General features: G+C 49.5%; 1 protein-coding gene across 1 annotated transcript; it reads right to left on the bottom strand.

Moving 5' to 3' along the window:
* Positions 1-89: 89 nt before the first annotated feature.
* SARAF (store-operated calcium entry associated regulatory factor) lies at positions 90-17,450 on the bottom strand. Its single transcript, XM_036765514.1, has 6 exons — positions 17,124-17,450; positions 7,187-7,365; positions 3,194-3,638; positions 2,021-2,150; positions 715-866; positions 90-152 (listed from the first exon to the last, which is right to left on the bottom strand). The coding sequence occupies exons 1-6, from the start codon at positions 17,407-17,409 to the stop codon at positions 127-129; spliced, it is 1,218 nt and encodes a 405-aa protein (XP_036621409.1). The 5' UTR covers positions 17,410-17,450; the 3' UTR covers positions 90-126.
* Positions 17,451-17,999: the final 549 nt, after the last annotated feature.

The following is a 17,999-nucleotide window of genomic DNA, read 5'->3' on the forward strand; positions in this document are numbered from 1 at the left end:
CAATCATCCACCTCTAAACTCAAATACATTTTCTTCCCACAGTTCTTAGTACATAGCTTTTAAAGAGAAAATGACCCCAAAATAAGAAATTTGCGTCTGAAGGTTTTATTCGTCCGCCTTATCTTCTTAACGTCTTTTGGTGGCGGCAAACCCTAGAACGAGAAGAACAGAAATTCCATGAGGTTCATCCCAACCACTTTGCGAGCAGCTCAGCAAACGCTATGGCCCGGCCCTTCTATAAAGGATCAGCGGCTTGGGGCCAAGCTCAGATGGCACAGAGGTGGCAAGCAGACCACAACGCTTCGATTCAAGCTACTTTTTCTGAGGTCAGCATTTTCAGGCTTCCATCAAGTGCTCCATACAAGGCAGAACTTAAAACTTTCCATTCCTCATTAACTTGGCTGGTCTGAACCCAGCCTGTGGACAAAGAAAGAACGTTATACTGTTCCTCATCAGACCTGAGTCTGAGACCTAGCTCTGGGCATTCCCACCTGTGTGACCCTGGATAGGAGGGTGCCCACCTCACCCAGCACCACTGCTTAGACCAATCATGGCAATGACCATCCCAGACCCAGTCGGTCCAAAATTTAAAAAGAAGGCAGGGTGGGGAGGAGGAGCTACCTGTTAAGAAGGGTCTGGGTTGATTTCTAGGGATTCAGCGGTGGGGAGCCCAGGCTGCAGAAGGAGGGCTAACCATCAAAGTTCATAACTCACCTGACGTGGTCCTGGTCCCCGTAACGGAGCCCGAGGAAGACCCCGAGCTCCGGGAATTAACGGGCGCGGACGGGGGCACCGGATTGTTCCAGGTGTTGAAGTACGGGGGAGGATACGCAGGATGAGTCCAAGTGTTCGACAGGGGCGTGGCCCTGGAAAGCAAGAAGGGACAAAGGGGAGGCTCAGCTCTGGGGGTTCAGGCCCAATTTCAGAAACAGCATGTTTTACATTTCAAGCTAATGTGATTGTTTGGGGGGTGGGGCGATGGAGAGTGGTGATCCAACAGTTACTTAAGAGCTAGTTCAGAAATAAACTCCAGCCAAACAGCGTTGGGGCCCTGCTGCCCCTGCATTCTGTTTCTCCTGAGACCTCAGATCTCTAATCTCTTCCAAACGGACTGTCTAGCTTTCTGAATGCTCCCCATGGCTATCCCACCGGCACAGCACAGACCCGCTCAGTGCTTTGCATGGCACTGCCCTTTTAGCTTTACTCACCAATACCCCATCCACTATTCAAGCCCTTTGGCATTTCCTTGCTGGGTTTATTTGGAGACCGGGTCTCCCTGCCTCACCCAGGCTGGCAATGCAGCGGCCACTCAAGGGCCTGACCTCACTGTTTACCAGCACAGCGGCTCTGACCTGCTCCATTTCCAACATGGGCCAGCCTGGCTCCTGCCCCGGCTCCTGGGGGCTCACTCAGTGCCCAACTTGGTGCAAACAGCTGATGGCCAGAGCTCCCGAGCTCAGGTGATTCACCAACCGAGGCCTCCCTGGGATCAGGGATTACTGAGCACACCACCTCCCCTCCCACAAAGCTGATGCATTCTGCAGTTACTGCAGATGAAGCTTCCTTCCGTATTCCACCATTTCTGGAGTTTAGTATCATGCTGTCAAGTGCTGGGTTTCATGAATTTTTATCACAATGCTACCATTGTCAAGCAGCACTCACTAACTGCCTACTGTGCGCCAGGCACTGTTAATCACTGTCAATTACTAGCTTCCGTCATTCCCCAAGATTTTCTAAGGAAATGATCCTATCTTAAGCAAATAAGGGCAGTGGCACCACCTCCTTGCTTGTCTCTTGTCTTATTGTTGGCATTTCTAGTAGTATATCAAGTAGCAGAGGGAAAAAGAGCCTCACCCCCATATGTACAAGGAAAGTTGGACCCCAAATAAATACCCATCCTGTTACTTTCATGAAGCCAGAGGAATGAAGTCCAATTCACTCCCATTGAAATCCTAAGATGAGGACTCCCAGATGCACAGCCCCAAGGGAAGGGGGAGAGGTAACGGAGGGAGAGACACACCTGTTGTTTCCGAACAAGTAGCCTAAAAGGCCACCAGTCCCCAATCCAGTCCAGAATCCAGGGCCAGATTGGCCAAACGCTTGGGGACCCGTGAAAGAGTTGCCAAAGCCCCATCCGGGGGTACCCGATGCTAATGTAAAAAGCAGAGACAAGTGTTAGCCCAGAATTCCCTTCCCAGGGGAGGCCACCCCAGGACAAGCCAAGCCCCCCAGCCCAGGAGGAGGCTGCCTCCACATGTTCCCTGGCCAATCACCTCTTAGGAAGCCTCCCCTCGGAGCCAAGATTCTCCACGAAAACCAGGCTCCCAGGACAAGACTCAAAGCCAGGCCCTCTGACTTCCAATCCATTCTTCCTTCCACTACAGCACACAGGCCATAAGAAACAAGTTTTCCCCTCTCCAGGGCCCAAAGGGGACATTTTAAAGTAAAAACAAACATGTCTTCATTCTCCCTGTGCCCCCCCAGCCCCATTTCTCTACTCCTCTTCACCAGCTCCCCGCAGTCAGTGGTCCCCTCTCTATGCAGGTCTCCCTGACCACCAGACTCTCTAACTCAGCTCCCTTAATTAGGCCGGGCCTCAGTTTCTCGATCAATAAAATGAGGGGTTTGGACAGGCCCATCTGCAAGGTCGCTCCACCTTGGATTTCACAGGATCATGGGGTTACTGCTGGAAGGAACCCTGGACATCACCTAGTTCACAAATGAGAAGAATGATCACCATCCTGGGGTGTGTGTCCGACTCTTCATGCCCCCATTGGGGGTTTTCTTGGCAGAGATACCGGAGTGATTTTACCATTTCCTTCATTTTATAGACGAGGAAACGGAGGCAGACAGGGTGAAGTGACTGGCCCAGGGTCACACTGCTAGGAAGGGTCTGAGGCTGGATGGGTCAGTCTGACTCCAGGCCCAGCACTATACCAATCCACCACCAGCGTGGCAACACAGCCAAGCCATATGAATGCCCTAACTCATGGCCAAGGTTTCAACCTCCCTGCAGTCCTGCTTTTAACCTGGGGATCATGGGGTCTTCAAAATGCCCTGGAACCCCCCCCAACCCGGCGAGCTCTAGGGGGGATGGTGACATTCAGTCCCTTCCGAGGACACAGCAACAGTCACCATGCTCACAAGAGACACTGGAAGCCATCCCTTGGGGGAAGGAGCCATAGCCACATACCTGTGAAATAGGACTTGAAGCCTGGGGGAGGAGGAGGCGGGGGTGGGGACGCCTGGAAGAACCTCTGGTGGTCCTGGGGATGCTCAGTGTAGGGCGGGGGGAGATCCTCATTCTGGGCTTTCAGAAAGAGCTTATAAACGCCCAAGGCCAGCACCAGCAGGATGACGACGGCCAACAGGCCTCTGGTACTGGAGGGTACAGGGGAATCCATCTTCTCAACGTACCCGGGGAAGTAACTGGAGCCGTAGGTGTTCCCGTGGCTGTTGGTGTTGCTGCCACTGGCATCTTTGTACTTCTTCCGGCCTTGCTCGGTCAGCTCCAGGTTGAACTCCAAGCCGCAGGAGCCTCGGAGCACGTAGGGGTCATCAGGGTAATCGTAACCTTCGCAGCTCACAGCGGTCTTGCCAAATCGGTAGGACGTGTCAAGCTCTGCTTTGCACTCCCACTGCAGAGGGGCAGAGAGAAAGCAGCCCTCCTCTTGTTATCGGGAAAGTTCCTCCCACTTCCCAGGGAGGGTACAAACAGAGAGCTGCGTGAGAGACCTTCCCTCCAGGTCCTGGGCCGGTCTTTCTCTATATAAAGTGAGGGCTCTGACTAGGGGAGCTCTTAAGGCTCCACAGTTATGATCCAACAATCCTTATATTTCCAAGCTTCCTGATTCTGGGATGTACAAAATCTATTCTACCTTTTTCTTGGGGGAGAGGATGGGAGGGGACAGACCCTGAGATTCCAGTGAGGACACCCCCTCTCTCAATGCAGATCCACAGCTGCTCTCCCCTCCCCCTAAACCTTCTAGGGTACTGGGGGGAGGGAGCAGAATGCCACCAAGAAATCCCATGACTTCCCCAGGGTCACATAACCAGGACATAAGGGAGTCAGAGCTTGAACCCAGGTCTGAGGGACTTCATCTAAAGAAGCCTCTGAGGGGGCAGAGCCAAGATGGTGGCTGGAAAGCAGGGACTTGTATAAGCTCCCACCCAGGTCCCTCCAAACACCTATAAAAATGGCTCTGAACAAATTCTAGAACTGCAAAACCCACGAAATAGCAGAGAGAAGCAGGGCTCCAGCCCAAGACAGCCTGGATGGTCGTGGGTAAGATCTATCGCACGGGGCTGGGGGCAGAGCAAAGCAGAGCCCAGCATGGGCCACATGGACCAACCAGACCGGGAGCCAGGCAGAATAGGCCCTAGCTCCCTGAATCAGTGAGCTGTGGCAGTTACCACACTTCTCAACCCACAAACACCAAAGACAACAGAGAAGGTTAGTGGGAAAAGCTTCTGGGGACAGGGTGAAAGGAATTCGAGGTTTGGCCACTGCCTGGGGGGCAGCAGAGGTGGTGCAGCTACAGAACTACAGCTGCAGTTGCTTCCTGTCCCAGGCCCACCTGGTAGGAGGAATTAAGTGGCAGATCTGAGCAGGACTGCAGAGCCAGCTTAGATCTGAGTCAGGTCCAGGTTGGTGGTTCTTGGGGGAGGAGTAGCGCTGGTGTGGCAGAGCTTGCTGTGTAGCTCTGAAAACAAGAGCACAGCCCCTCAAGCTTGGGACAAAGTACTCTATACTATATAAGCAGTCATACCCCAATGAAAAACTCAAGGGTCAAGTAAGTTGGCTGGGAACATGAACAGGCAGTGAAATCAGACTCAGATTCAGACTCAGACTTTGGAATCTTTCTTTGGTGACAAAGAAGACCAAAACATATAGCCAGAAGAAGTTAACAAAGTCAAAGAGCCTACATCAAAAGCCTCCAAGAAAAACATGAACTGGTCTCAGGCCATGGAAGAGCTCAAAAAGGATTTGGAAGAGCAAGTTAGAGAAGTAGAGGAAAAATTGGGAAGAGAAATGAGAGTGATGTGAGAAAAACATGAAAAACAAGTCAATGACTTGCTAAAGGAGAGCCCAAAAATACTGAAGAAAACAACACCTTAAAAAATAGACTAACTCAAATAGCAAAAGAGCTCCAAAAAGCCAATGAGGAGAAGAAAGGCAGAATTAGCCAAATGGAAAAGGAGGTCCAAAAGACCACTGAAGAAAATAACACCTTAAAAATTAGATTGGAGCAAGTGGAAGCTAGTGACTTGATGAGAAATCAAGATAATATAAAACAGAACCAAAGGAATGAAAAAATGGAAGACAATGTGAAATATCTCACTGGAAAAACCACTGATCTGGAAAATAGATCCAGGAGAGATAATTTAAAAATTATTGGACTACCTGAAAGCCATAATCAAAAAAAGAGCCTAGATATCATCTTTCAAGAAATTATCAAGAAGAACTGCCCTGACATTCCAAAGCCAGAGGGTAAAATAGAAATTGAAAGAATCCACAAATCACCTCCTCAAAAAGATCCCAAAAAGAAGACTCCTAGGAATATTGTTGCCAAATTCCAGAGCTCCCAGATCAAGGAGAAAATACTGCAAGCAGCCAGAAATAAACAATTTGAGTGTTGTGGAAACCCAATCAGAATAACCCAAGATCTAGCAGCTTCTACATTAAGGGATCGAAGGGCTTGGAATACGATATTCCGGAGGTCAATGGAGCTAGGATTAAAACCTAGAATCACCTATCCAGCAAAACTGAGTATCATGCTCCAAGGTAAAATATGGATTTTCAATAAAATAGAGGACTTTCAAGCTTTCTCAGTGAAAAGACCAGAGCTGAATAGAAAATCTGACTTTCAAACACAAGAATCAAGAGAAACATGAAAAGGTAATCAAGAAAGAGAAATCATAGGGACTCACTAAAGTGGAACTGTTTTGTTTACATTCCTACACGGAAAAATGATGTGTATAATTCATGGGACCTCAGTATTAGGGTAGCTGAAGGGAATATACATATATATATATCTATATAGATATAGATATAGATATAGATATATATAGATATATAAAGAGAGAGAGAGAGAGGGAGAGGGAGAGAGACAGAGGGCACAGGGTGAGTTGAATATGAAGGGATGATATCTAAAAAATAAAATAAAATTAAGGGGTGAGAGAGAACTATATTGAGAGAGGGAGAAAGGGAGAGACAGAATGGGGTAAATTATCTCACAAAAAGTGGCAAGAAAAAGCAGTTCTATAGGAAGTGAAGAGGGGGCAGGTGAAGAGGAATGAGTGAATCTTGCTCTCATCAGAATTGACCTGAGGAGGGAATGCCCTACACACTCAACTTGCCCCACAGGAAAGAAGGAAGGAGATAAAAAAGGGAGGACAATAGAAGGGAGGGCAGATACGGGGAGGAGGTAATCAAAAACAAACACTTTTGAAAAGGGACAGGGTCAAGGGAGAAAATTCAATAAAGGGGGATAGGTTAGGAAGGAGCAAAATATAGTTAGTCTTTCACAACATGAATATTGTGGAAGGGTTTTACATAATGATACACATGTGGCCTATGATGAATTGCTTGCCTTCTTAGGGAGGATGGGTGGGGAGGGAAGAGGGGAGAGAATTTGGAACTCAAAGTATTAAAAACAGATGTTCAAAAAAAAAGTTTTTGCATGCAACTAGGAAATAAGATATACAGGCAATGGGGCATAAACATCTATCTTGCCCTACAAGAAAGTAAGGGAAAAGGGGATGGGGGGAGTGGGGTGACAGAAGGGAGGGCTGACTAGGGAACAGGGCAGCCAGAATATACGCCATCTTGGAGTGGGGGGGAGGGTAGAAATGGGGAGAAAATTCGTAATTCAAACTCTTGTGAAAATCAATGCTGAAAACTAAAAATATTAAATAAATAAATAAAACAAGAAGAAAAAGTAAATAAATAAATAAAGAAGCCTCTAACCAACAGGACATGATGCTTTCCATGACAGTAAATGAAGCCAGTTCCTCCGAGGCTGAATGGTCACAGTACAAAGCAATGAGGTCAGAGGACTCAGTGCGACTCCCTGCACGGCCCTGGACAAGACCTGAATCTCTGACTCTGAAACGGAGGCTGTCTGTCCTGGATGGAGGAGCCCACCAACCCCAGCCTTCCTCCCGGCCCCGCCATCGCCGGTACCTGAACGTCAAAGCCATCCCAGCCTTTGTTTCGGCACTGCACGATTTCAGGGATGTGGGCCGGACATCCGGCAGAACCGCCGAGGCACTGCAGCTGAGGGATGGGAGCGGTCCTCCTCGCGGTGGTGAAGCGGTCCCGGTGGAGGGTCAAGGCCTGAATGTCCCGGAGCAGAATTTTCTCTACAGAGCAAAAGAGATAACATCAGAATGATGCAGATGGAGGACAAAAGATCCCCAGCCTGGCTATGACCCAGGGAGCTTCTCAGTCACTCCTGGCTACCTCCACAGTTAACACAGCTCCCTTGGCCTGGGGCCTGCCACCAAGCTGAAATGAAGCTCACGGACAGAGTTTTACCAGGTCAGAAAGGCAGCGGAGTTCCACTGGAGATACAGGGCAGGACCTAGGGAGCCACAGGCCTCAGGCAGGGGAAAACCAAGGCAGACGGGATGGCGATGGGGCCAGACCAGGGTCCCTTCCCATTAGAAATCCACAGATCTGGGTACCAAGGTCAGGTTACGAGCAGGGACAGAGAGACGTCCCCACCCAGCACAGGGACTTACCTGACTTGACCTCACACAAAATAAAACACCAACAGAACACACAGGGGAGAATTTTCTTATGTTAAAAAAAATGTGCCTTTACCGAAAGTGCAATTAAACAGTGTCTCCTGAAATGTCAACTAAGAGGTACCCGTCAATTGGGGAATAAAAGACCACATTGCAGCGTATGAATGTAATGGAATAATGTTCTTCTGTGCGAAATGACAAGAGAAACCTGCAAAGACTACGTGAACGGATGCAGGGGGAACCGAGCAGAACCAGGACAGCCACTTCTACAACTGCAGCAGCGCTGTGAAAATGAGTAACTGTGGACGAGCTGGGGAGTCTAATCAAGGCGACGCCCCAGCACTGTTCTCACCTCCCGACAGGGCCTCAGGGGGCAGAAAGAGTCAGATACTTTCTGGACACAGCTTAACTATACTTATCACAAAAGTTTTGTTTTTCCCTTTTTTTCTAATAGGGGAGCAACAGGTAAAAGGGAAAGAAAATAAATGCTTATGGACTGAAAAAAATAATTTAGCTTAAAAAATGAAAGAAAAAAAAGAAAGGATTACTGAGGTGGAAATTATGGAAACCCTTTGGGGAAGTGATCAACTCCCTCCCCCCTAGAGTTTATGATCAAGGAGGAGAGGAACTATGATCCCAAAGTTTGGGCAAAGCAGATTTCAAAGGGTTCAGAGCAAAAGTAGGTAAGATCCCACGGACTAAGATGCTTCAGAAGGGCTCAGTCCAGGAAAGACGGGAGATGCTCAAGCATAAAATTCTGAAGACACAGAAAGGAACAACTTCAATGAAGAAGAAAAATGGATTTTGTTGTGGAGGTTCATGGATGCACAGGGAACTCAACAAATGAAATGTACAGAAGATGGAAGCAAGGCCAGGAACAGACGATGAACAGAAAAGCCTGGCACACAGACCTATAAAACCAGTGTCAGGACAACCAATGGCTTCAACCAAGTTACAGGCTACAAAAGGTACCCTCAAAAAGCAACAGCATTCTTATAGAACAATAATTAGAAAAGGAAATCCCATTCCAAATAACGACAAATTGGATAAAGCAACTGGGCATTAATCTAACCAAGCACGCAAAAGACTTGTAGAGACTCCATTACAAATCGTTCCTTCACAGGGATAGAACACAATGTAAACAGTCGGAGGAGTCGTGGGTACTCAGGGGCTGGGCCAATGTCAAACCTGTCAGTAGGATCCGAGTTAATTTATACCTTTAATACAAGTCAAATTAGCAAAGGGATATTTTACAAAACATAATAAAATAATAATGAAAAATTGACATGAAAAATAAGAGATGTAGAATGTCACATGGAATGATGAAAAGAGGTTTGGGGGCAGGGTGCACTTCCAGACCTCAAGCTATTATATAAAGCCTCAGTCATCAGAACCATCTGGTGTCAGCTAGGAAAGAAAGAGGAAGCTCAGTCAGAACAGAGTAGACAAGGGAGAACCACAAATGACAGAACTCAATAACTCAGTGTTTAACAAACTGGAAAACATGAACTATTTGGGAGACAACTCCCTATTTGTTTTAAAAAAAACCTGCTGGAAAATGAAAACAGTCTGGCAGAAATCAGGCTTAGACTAACACCTTATACACCATATTCCACAACATGTTCTTAACGTATACACGACCTGAAATATCACAGATACCATTTGTTAAAAATTTGGACAAAAGTGCATCATATACTTTTCATGGCTGGGTAGCAGATGTATTAAGAATACTTAATCAAATGAGGGATGGAGATAATTACAAATGATAAAATAGATAATTTTGATCATACCAAACTGAAACACTTCTGCACAAACAAAATTAACACACACAGAATAAGGGAAAGGAAAAGGGTCAAATGGGGAAAAAACTTTGTATCCAATTCTTGTGATAAGGGTTCAGTTTATGCAACAAAGACAAATAATTCCATTTCAAAAGAAGAAATCCAAAGCCATCAACAGCCATATGAAAATGCTCCAAATTACTAAGAATGAGAGAACTGCAAATCTAAACAATTCTCAGGTTCTACCTCATGCCCATCAGATTGGCAGAGATGACAAAAAAAGAAAAATGACAAATTGCTGGAGGAGCTGTGGGAAAACAGGCACGGTGACGCGTTGCTGCTGGGGCTGGGAGGTAGTTCAACTACTTTAGAAATTAATTTGGAATTATGCCCTTCAAAGTCATTAAGCTGTGTGCATACCGTTTGACTCCTTAATCCCATTATATATCCTAAAGAAATAGGTAAATACAAAATGTCTGTAGCAGCTTTTTGTTATAGCAAAAGAAATGGAAACAAAGTAGCTCCCCACCAACTGAGAAATGGATAACAAATGTTGGCATATGAATGTAATGGAATGTTGCTGTACCCCAAGAAATGATGGAAGGGATAACTCCAAAGAAACCCGGTAAGACTTACATGAACTGATGCAGGGTGAAGAAAGTGGGTCCAGAACAATTCGCACAAAGACTACAATAATGCAAAGGAGAACAAATTCCAGAGGACCAACACCCCCTGACAAGGTGGTGGACTGGAGGTGCAACACTGGTACTTACCTTTTCAGACATGGCCAAATAGAGACAAGCACTGCCACTATGTTGTTAAATTTAATACACACTTAAAAAAAGCAAACTGTATGGAGCAGAGATTCAGGCTTTCACAAATCCTGTGTGAACACAATCATCTTTCCCTTTTTTCTTTTTTCAAACACAATGCTCTTTTTCTGTTCTTTGTAAATGAAAAAACTGGCGTTTGTATACATTCATGCGCCCAGGTGGTCTCCTCCAGAAGGTAATCTCTTCCATTTTTCACTTTTTCATCCCAAGTACCTAGCACAACAGTTGGCATGTAGCAGACGCTTAATAAGCACTTGCTTGAGGATACTTACTAGCTATGAGACCCTAGATAAGTCACTTGACCTCCTTGATTTCCTCATCTGTAAAATGGGGGGGGGCCCTCCTTTCAATTTATGACCTTCTAAGTCACTCTTCTGAGCCTCGGGAAGGCGCTTTGCAAACCTTGAAGCTCTTCAGAAATACCAGTGCACAAATTTGTTCAAACTTCCTCCGAACAGGGCTGTTGTTAAGAAGAACAAGAGTAACAGCACAGAGCTTTTTAAATCCTGCCTCGTTTGATCCCAACGACGACCCTAGCAGGTGGGGACTATTAGAATTTCCATTTTAAAACGAGGAAACTGAAAACACATGTGGTTAATTGCCCAGGGTCACATGGCTAGACGTGTCTGAGGCCAGCTTGGAACTCAGGTCTCCCTGACCCCAACGAGGGGCTCTGTCCACTGCCCTACATGGCTGCCTCCGGTATAAACTACCTTCCCAGAATGATTTGAAATGAGGGGGCTAGTGAGTGCACTAAGAAGGGGGTGCCTGAGAATGACCCAGTCAGAGATGGGACACACTAACAAAAACTCCAAAAACGTATTTGGCAGGTATTTTACAAATAAGACTTTAAATCAAAAAGGATGGAGGAAGGAGAAGAGAGCTAGATACTGTAGAAAGTAGCCACCAAGAAGAATAACCCTGAGACACCCAGAAATTCACAGGAGACAAAACCCAAGAAAAGAGATATAATAAAGAGCAAACAAACAAAACCAAGGCCCCAAGAGCACACACACACATGTCCAGAGTTCAGTCAACAAACAAACTAGAGTCCTCAACCAAGGGGGCACACTTGACCTCATAGTAGGTATCCCTGAGGCTTGGTGGGATAAAACCTGTGACTGTCCCATGGCTCTGGATGGGCACACCTTATTCAACATAACAAGGCAGGGGTAATAAGGAATGTGTGCTCATGGGAGGAAATTCAGGAACCACAAAGGAGAGGGAGCACGGTTAAGATTATTTGGGCAAAGGTCAAAGGAGGGAGAAACAGGACTGAATTTGACCACCCAGACCGAAGGAAGAAAGAGATGAAGAGGTTAAAACAGATGCCAAGCCTGAAACATCATACAGGAGGGATGGGGGACTTCAATAAGCTGAGCCACGATTAACTTCCTGACTCGCTTTACTGATTATCTCATCCTTCCAAAGCGGAAGGAACAAACAAGCGAAATTCCACTCTGGGTCTGGTTCTCACTCACAAGGAGGAAGTGGTTGGTGAGGCAGAAAGGATGGAAAGCATGGGGAGGACACAAATCTTAGATCCAGAGAAAACAGACTTCAGAGGGAGCATAGGGAGGCTAAGGAGGATCCCCTGGATTAACGTGCCACAGTGAAAGTCTGCGCAGAGCGGCTGGGAGATGCCCAGACGAACATTTAAAGATACTTGGAAACAATTCAAACAGGAGGAAGAATAACCAGCATTCCTATGACACTTCAAGTTCTGCACAACGCCCCTCAAAGGGAGCTACCATCATTATCCTCACTTTACAGCTGAAGCCAAGAGACATTAAGTGACTTGCTCAGGGTCACAAAGCTAAAAAGACCTAAACCCTAAATGTTGGAAGCTGGACTTGAACTCAGGTCTTCTTGAGTTCAAGTCCAGTGCTCTATTCACTGGGCCACTTAAAGATGAGATTTGCCTGAGAATGATGTGGATGCAAGGAAGCTCCCAAGCTGACTTAGACATTAAAAAGAAACACAAAGAAGAGGAAAGCAAGGCCAGGTAACACAGAAAGACTATGAGAGAGTAGTACAGTCTCATAAAAAATAGTGGAAGGAGAGCTGGATAGAGAGTTGGAATCCTAACTCTAATTTCACATGAAGAATGCTAAAGCACAGAATGTGCAGAGGCTAGCGAAGAAAGTTAAGGATGACGACAAAAAAGGGTGTTAGGTACACTGAGAGAAACGAGAGGATTAAAAAGGAGACAGGACCCTGGCACAGAGTGGAGAAGATGAGAACCACTGGCGACAGTGAGGACGCACTCTGACTTTGTTTCTTCCACAAAAGGGAAAGGCCTTGACACTGCAGATGACAGAACAACAGTGACTAATGAGGACGAGATACTCAAGATAAATAAAGAGATGGTAGGAAGACAGCCAGCTGCCCTGGGAGAGTTTAAACCGCTTAGCTCTGAAAGAGCAGCTGACAATGTCTGAATCACTGTCAGTGACGGTTCAAAGAACAAGGAAGGCAGGAGCAGCATGGGGAGACTGCAAAAGGGCAGATGCCATCCTGATTTTCCAGAAAGGGAAGGTCATGGTCTCCAAATTATAGGGTCCATTCTAGAATTGTCCCAGGAATCAAAGAGGTGGTTGGTGCACACCTGGAAAGAGAAGCATTAATTCCAAAGAGTCAGCCTGGTGTCATTATCAAGCACCAGTCATGCCAGACTCACCTCCCTTCCTTTTGGGGACAGGATTACTAAGGTTTTGGTAAAGCACTCCTGCTATTCTTGGGGAGAAAACAGAGAATGTAAACTACATGTAATATAATTAAGTGGATTCCAAACTAATTAGATGGCAGGATTCAAGGAGTAGTTAAGGGTTCAACGTTGTGGTGGCAGAATCTGCCAGTAGGGCAGCACACTGGGAAGGTGTGCTTGGCCCTATGCTTGGTGATGCCTTTAATAACAACTTGAATAAAGACCTCATGGTGCCCCCATCAAGTCTGCAAATGACACAAAGTTGGGGGAGATGGGATGACTTACACATCTTATGGTAGATTCAGAATCCCAAAGGCCCTTGATCATCATCCCAGAGCATCGGGCTAAGGCTAATAAATTAAAATTCAAGAGGATTAATGTAAAGTTGTGCACCTGGGTACAAAAAATCAGTTTCACAAATACAAGATGGAGGAGACATGTATAAAGGACAGTGGTTCTGAAGGAGATTTGGGGGGGGGGGGTGGTATTTAGGGGTCTGCAAGCTCAATGGGTCAGCAGCGTGAAGCTGTAGCCAAAAAAACTAATGGGAGCGTGGGCAGAGCTGTCAGGAAGACAGAGCAGATTGTCTCATTGGACTCAACTCACGGATGACTTCATCTAAAGGAAACGTTCTCATTCTGGCCGCCACAAATTTAAAAGGGCGTGAATAAGCTGGAAAGCACTCAGAGGAGGACAAGCATGAAGGCCTTCAGGCCACGTCATGAGGGGTAGCTGAAGGGACTGGGGATGCCTACAACCTGGAGAAGAGAAGACTGGGAGATGAGCCTTGAGAACAGAATCGGGGGGGGGGGGGGGGCAACACAAGTTGCACTGAAACCAATTTAGGCTTACTCTCCAGCTGTCCCACTCAAAGTACAATGGCATGCCATCTGCCAGAAGTGGCGGGTCCCCCCTGAATTCCAATTCAAGTAGTTGACCACTTGTCATAGTGGGGATTCCTTTCACATATGGGTTTGGAGATGGCCACTGAGGTCTCCTCCAATCCTCATATTCTGTGGCCAGATTCAAACCCTACTTCTGCCACTTGAAGAAAAGGTGCCAACCCACATTGGCAGAGAGAGGCTCCTCAGCCAAGAGTTCCCTATGCCAGTGAAGTCAAAGGTCCAGCCTGACCTGGGCCCTCTTCTCTTCCCCCTCCATATCCTTCTCACTCAGCGAGCTCATCGGCTCCAATGTTCATCTCCTCCATGCAGATGACATCCAGCCCAAGTCTCTCTCCTGAGCAACAGCCACACGCCACCATCTGCCTCATGGGACATCTATCCCACACACACCACAAACCCAACATGTCCAGAAGAGAACTCATGATCTTTCTCTCCAAATTACCCCCTGTTCTGAACTGTCAAGGGAACCACCACCCTCCCAGTCACCTCAGCTCACAACCTCAGTGCCATCCTCAACTCTCACAGTCAACCAGCTGCCAGATCTTGCCTCAGCATTTCAGAATACCTTTTATCCAGCTCCTTCTCTCCACCCATCCAGCCAAAATGCTAGCTCAAGTCTTCATCACTTCCTGCTTGGACCACTACAATAATTGCCTTCTAACTGGTTCCTCTTCCTCAAGTTTCTCCCAGCTCCAATTCGACCCTCACTCAGCTACCAATGTGATTTTTCCAAAGCACAGGTCTGACTTTGCTGATTTGGTGACTGACCTATATGCTTCTCACCAATCACTGCCATCTTTGATCACCATGGGAGGTAGAGGCCCAGGCTCAAGAAAGTTCTGGGCCACGAGTGAGCAAATGTCCAAGGATAGTGACAGTGACATTGGCCCAGACAGGCCACATCAAGCGGTCACCCAGGAGGAACATGTGTCTAGGGGTCACCCCACTGGACGTGACCTGAAAATTTTACAAAAACAGCAAACTTCCACACCGTGCACACAGACTTTCCTGCCAAGAGTCCCAGGGTGACTGTGTGAAGGAGGTACTGGAGGTGTTTTTAACCCCCATTTGGCAGGTGAGGAAACTGAGGCACAAAGAAGTGAGGTGAGGGCTTCAGGGTCACTCACACAGAGTATGAAAGATAAAAGGGGCTCAGTTATGCCCAGCAACCCTTTACTGAGTCGAGGTGACTCGATTTAGGCACGTTAGATGGTAAGCATCCTGAGGACAGGAGCTGCATTTGCTTTTTCTGCGTAATCCTGGCGGTTAATGTGTCTGGCATCTAGTTAACAATAAATGCTTGTTGCCTGAGTGACTGAATTTCATTGTGGGCATAACTGGGAGCCACAGAAGGATCTTATGAAGAATATTCTATCAGCCCCGTGGAGCATGGGTTAAAGAAGGGAGAACAAAGATGCTCTGGCACAGTGGCTGGAACATTGGGCCCTGAGTTCAAATGCAGCCTCAGACCCTTACTAGCAATGTGAGGTAAGTCACTTCACCGGCTGCCTCGTTGTCCAAGGCTGTTGTGAGGATTTAAAAAATGGCACGCTGTTTGTAAAGCGGGTGCCCCTCTCATTCAGTGCCGTCCAGGACCAGCAGAGGCAGTCCAAGAAGCCTCTAAATGCAGCATCCACACTAGGGAGGGGTCCAGAGACAAAGAATCTTGGCCTCTCGGGTAACTGTAAAGCGGGGATGAGGACACCCGGTTCACCCATCTCACCGCACCAGGTGAAACGCAGCTTTAAAAAATACAAGTCGCTAGCGATAACATCGTCAGGCATCTGCAGCCGTCAGCGCAGCGCCTCCCCTCTGCCCACCCCCTCCCCTCTGCCTCCCCCTCCCTACCTCCCCCCCCCCCCCCCCCCCCGTCAGACAAAGGATTTCAGCCGATTTCATCAGCCAGACAGACAGGTGAACAAGGCGGACAAGAGGGAGATGCGCCCAGGGGGCTCACGGGCTAGTGGGGGTGCCTAAGGCAGAAACACCGAGGAGCAGAAGAATACGCATTATGGCAGCGGAGGAGACCCCACCCCGCCTTCACCCGCAGTGTGGTGGGGGGAAGAGGAGCAGGGGGCGGGGATTAGAGAGGAGGTGCGAAGGGATGGATGGCTGCCGTCACAGGGGAGGGGGCCTCAAGCGGAGGGGATGGGGATGGAAAGAGCAGGGGGGAGGAATGCCAGTGGAGGGGGATGAAGGCGGGGAGGATGGGGGAGAAAGGAGGGGAATAAAGATGGGGATGATGGAGGGGAGGATGGGAGGGGGACGATGATGGGGAGGATGGGGGAGGATGAAAGCGGGGAGGATGGGGGGAAAGGAGGGGGATAAAGATGGGGATGATGGAGGGGAGGATGGGAGGGGGACGATGATGGGGAGGATGGGGAGGATGAAAGCGGGGAGGATGGGGGGAAAGGAGGGGGATAAAGATGGGGATGATGGAGAGGAGGAGGATGATGATGATGGAGAGGATGGGAGGAGAAGGAGAGGGAGACGATGATGGGGAGGAGGGGAGGGGGATGAAAGCGGGGAGGATGGGGGGAAAGGAGGGGGATAAAGGCAGGGATGATGGAGAGGAGGATGATGATGATGGAGAGGATGGGAGGAGAAGGAGAGGGAGACGATGATGGGGAGGAGGGGAGGGGGATGACGGCGGGGAGGAGGGGGGAGGAGGAGAGGGGGACGATGATGGGGAGGAGGGAAGAGGGATAATGACTGGGAGGATGGAGGGAGGAGGGGAGGGGAAGGATGGAGGAGGGATGATGGCAGGGAAGATGGAAGGAGGGATGATGGTGGGGAGGGGGATGATGACAAGGAGGATGGAGGGAGAGAGGAGGGGGATGACGGAGGGGAGGGGGGCAGACTAAAGGCGAATGACGGAAGGCAGATTGGAGGGAGGAAGGGAGGGAGGGGGATGGGGGAGCCGCACAACGCAGAGGGAATTAGAGCCGGGAGGACGGAAGGAGGGGGCCAGGGGATGGTGGACGGGGGGGGGGTCTAAGGGGAGGAGGGGGCTGATGGGGGGCCGTGGACAGAGGGCTCCTGGGAGGGAGGAGGATGAAGGGGTCTCAGGGGACCCGCGATGCATGGGGGGCAGGGGAGGGGACGGGAGGGGTCCCCCCGGGGAGGGGCGGGGCGAGGGCCTCACCCGACTGGTCCCAGGCCAGGGCCGGGCTGGGCCTGGGCAGCAGCAGCAGAAGCAGGAGGGCGCAGAGCGGGGCCGGGCAGCGGCGGCCCCCGCACAGCGAGGCGCCAGCCTGGGCCGCGGGCGCCATGGGGCCTCGCGCGGGGTCAGGCCGGAGCTGGGCGAAGTGGACGTCGGAAGCAAGGGACGCTGCGCTCTGCTGCGGCAGACGGACTGCGGAGACGGGCGGCGGGAGCGCGCGGCGCTCGTCCCCGACCCGCCTGCCTGCGGCACTGGGGCGCCGACACATCGCGGCCGCTGAGTGGCTGCTCCCGCCGCGGGTCCCGCCCACTCCCCGCCCCTGCGCTCCGCGCCGGCGTCCTAGACGGAGCAGGTCCGGCCGCAGGTCTCCGCCCCCACGCGGGCCGGCCATGGCCGCGCAGGCGCCCTGGGAAGCAGCCGAGCTCTCCCCCCCACCCCCGCCGCCCCCAGAGACCCCCACCCCCCACCCCGTGGAGCAGCCTCGAGGCCGGCGGAGCCCAGTAACTGACCGAGCGGAGCCCGGGTTTCGAGGACTAGCCTCGGGCTAGCCAGGCCACCGCTCTCCATCCCTTAGTGCACGCGCACGCATTCCTCTTAACCACAGCCCGCATCGGGGGCGGCGCCCTGGGGCGGCGGCCCGCGTCCCATTCCGTAAACAATACTCGTGATGGAGCGCTTGGCAAAAGGCCTTGCGAAGGAGAGCTTAGCTGATCCTCAGGCCACTCTGGGAAGTGGGGCTGGGCTTCTCATTTTACAGATAAGCAAACTGAGGCAGGCGGTGATCAGCGAGCCAGCAAGCATCTGAGGCAGAATTTGAACTCGGGTCTTCCTCTGTGCACCATTTGTACCTGCCTCACC

Source organism: Trichosurus vulpecula, chromosome 6, assembly GCF_011100635.1.
Source record: "Trichosurus vulpecula isolate mTriVul1 chromosome 6, mTriVul1.pri, whole genome shotgun sequence".
In the NCBI taxonomy this organism is placed as follows: Eukaryota; Metazoa; Chordata; class Mammalia; order Diprotodontia; family Phalangeridae; genus Trichosurus; species Trichosurus vulpecula.

What these genes read in the sequence shown, in the direction of transcription:
- SARAF (XM_036765514.1), bottom strand. Translation starts at nt 17,409, where the DNA reads ATGTGTCGGCGCCCCAGTGCCGCAGGCAGGCGGGTCGGGGACGAGCGC. An exon ending in GGGATGGCTTTGACGTTCAG is followed by an intron (nt 3,639 to 7,186) that starts GTACCGGCGATG and finishes GCCCCTCTGCAG; the next exon opens with TGGGAGTGCAAAGCAGAGCT. An exon ending in GGGGACCAGGACCACGTCAG is followed by an intron (nt 153 to 714) that starts GTGAGTTATGAA and finishes TTCTCGTTCTAG; the next exon opens with GGTTTGCCGCCACCAAAAGA.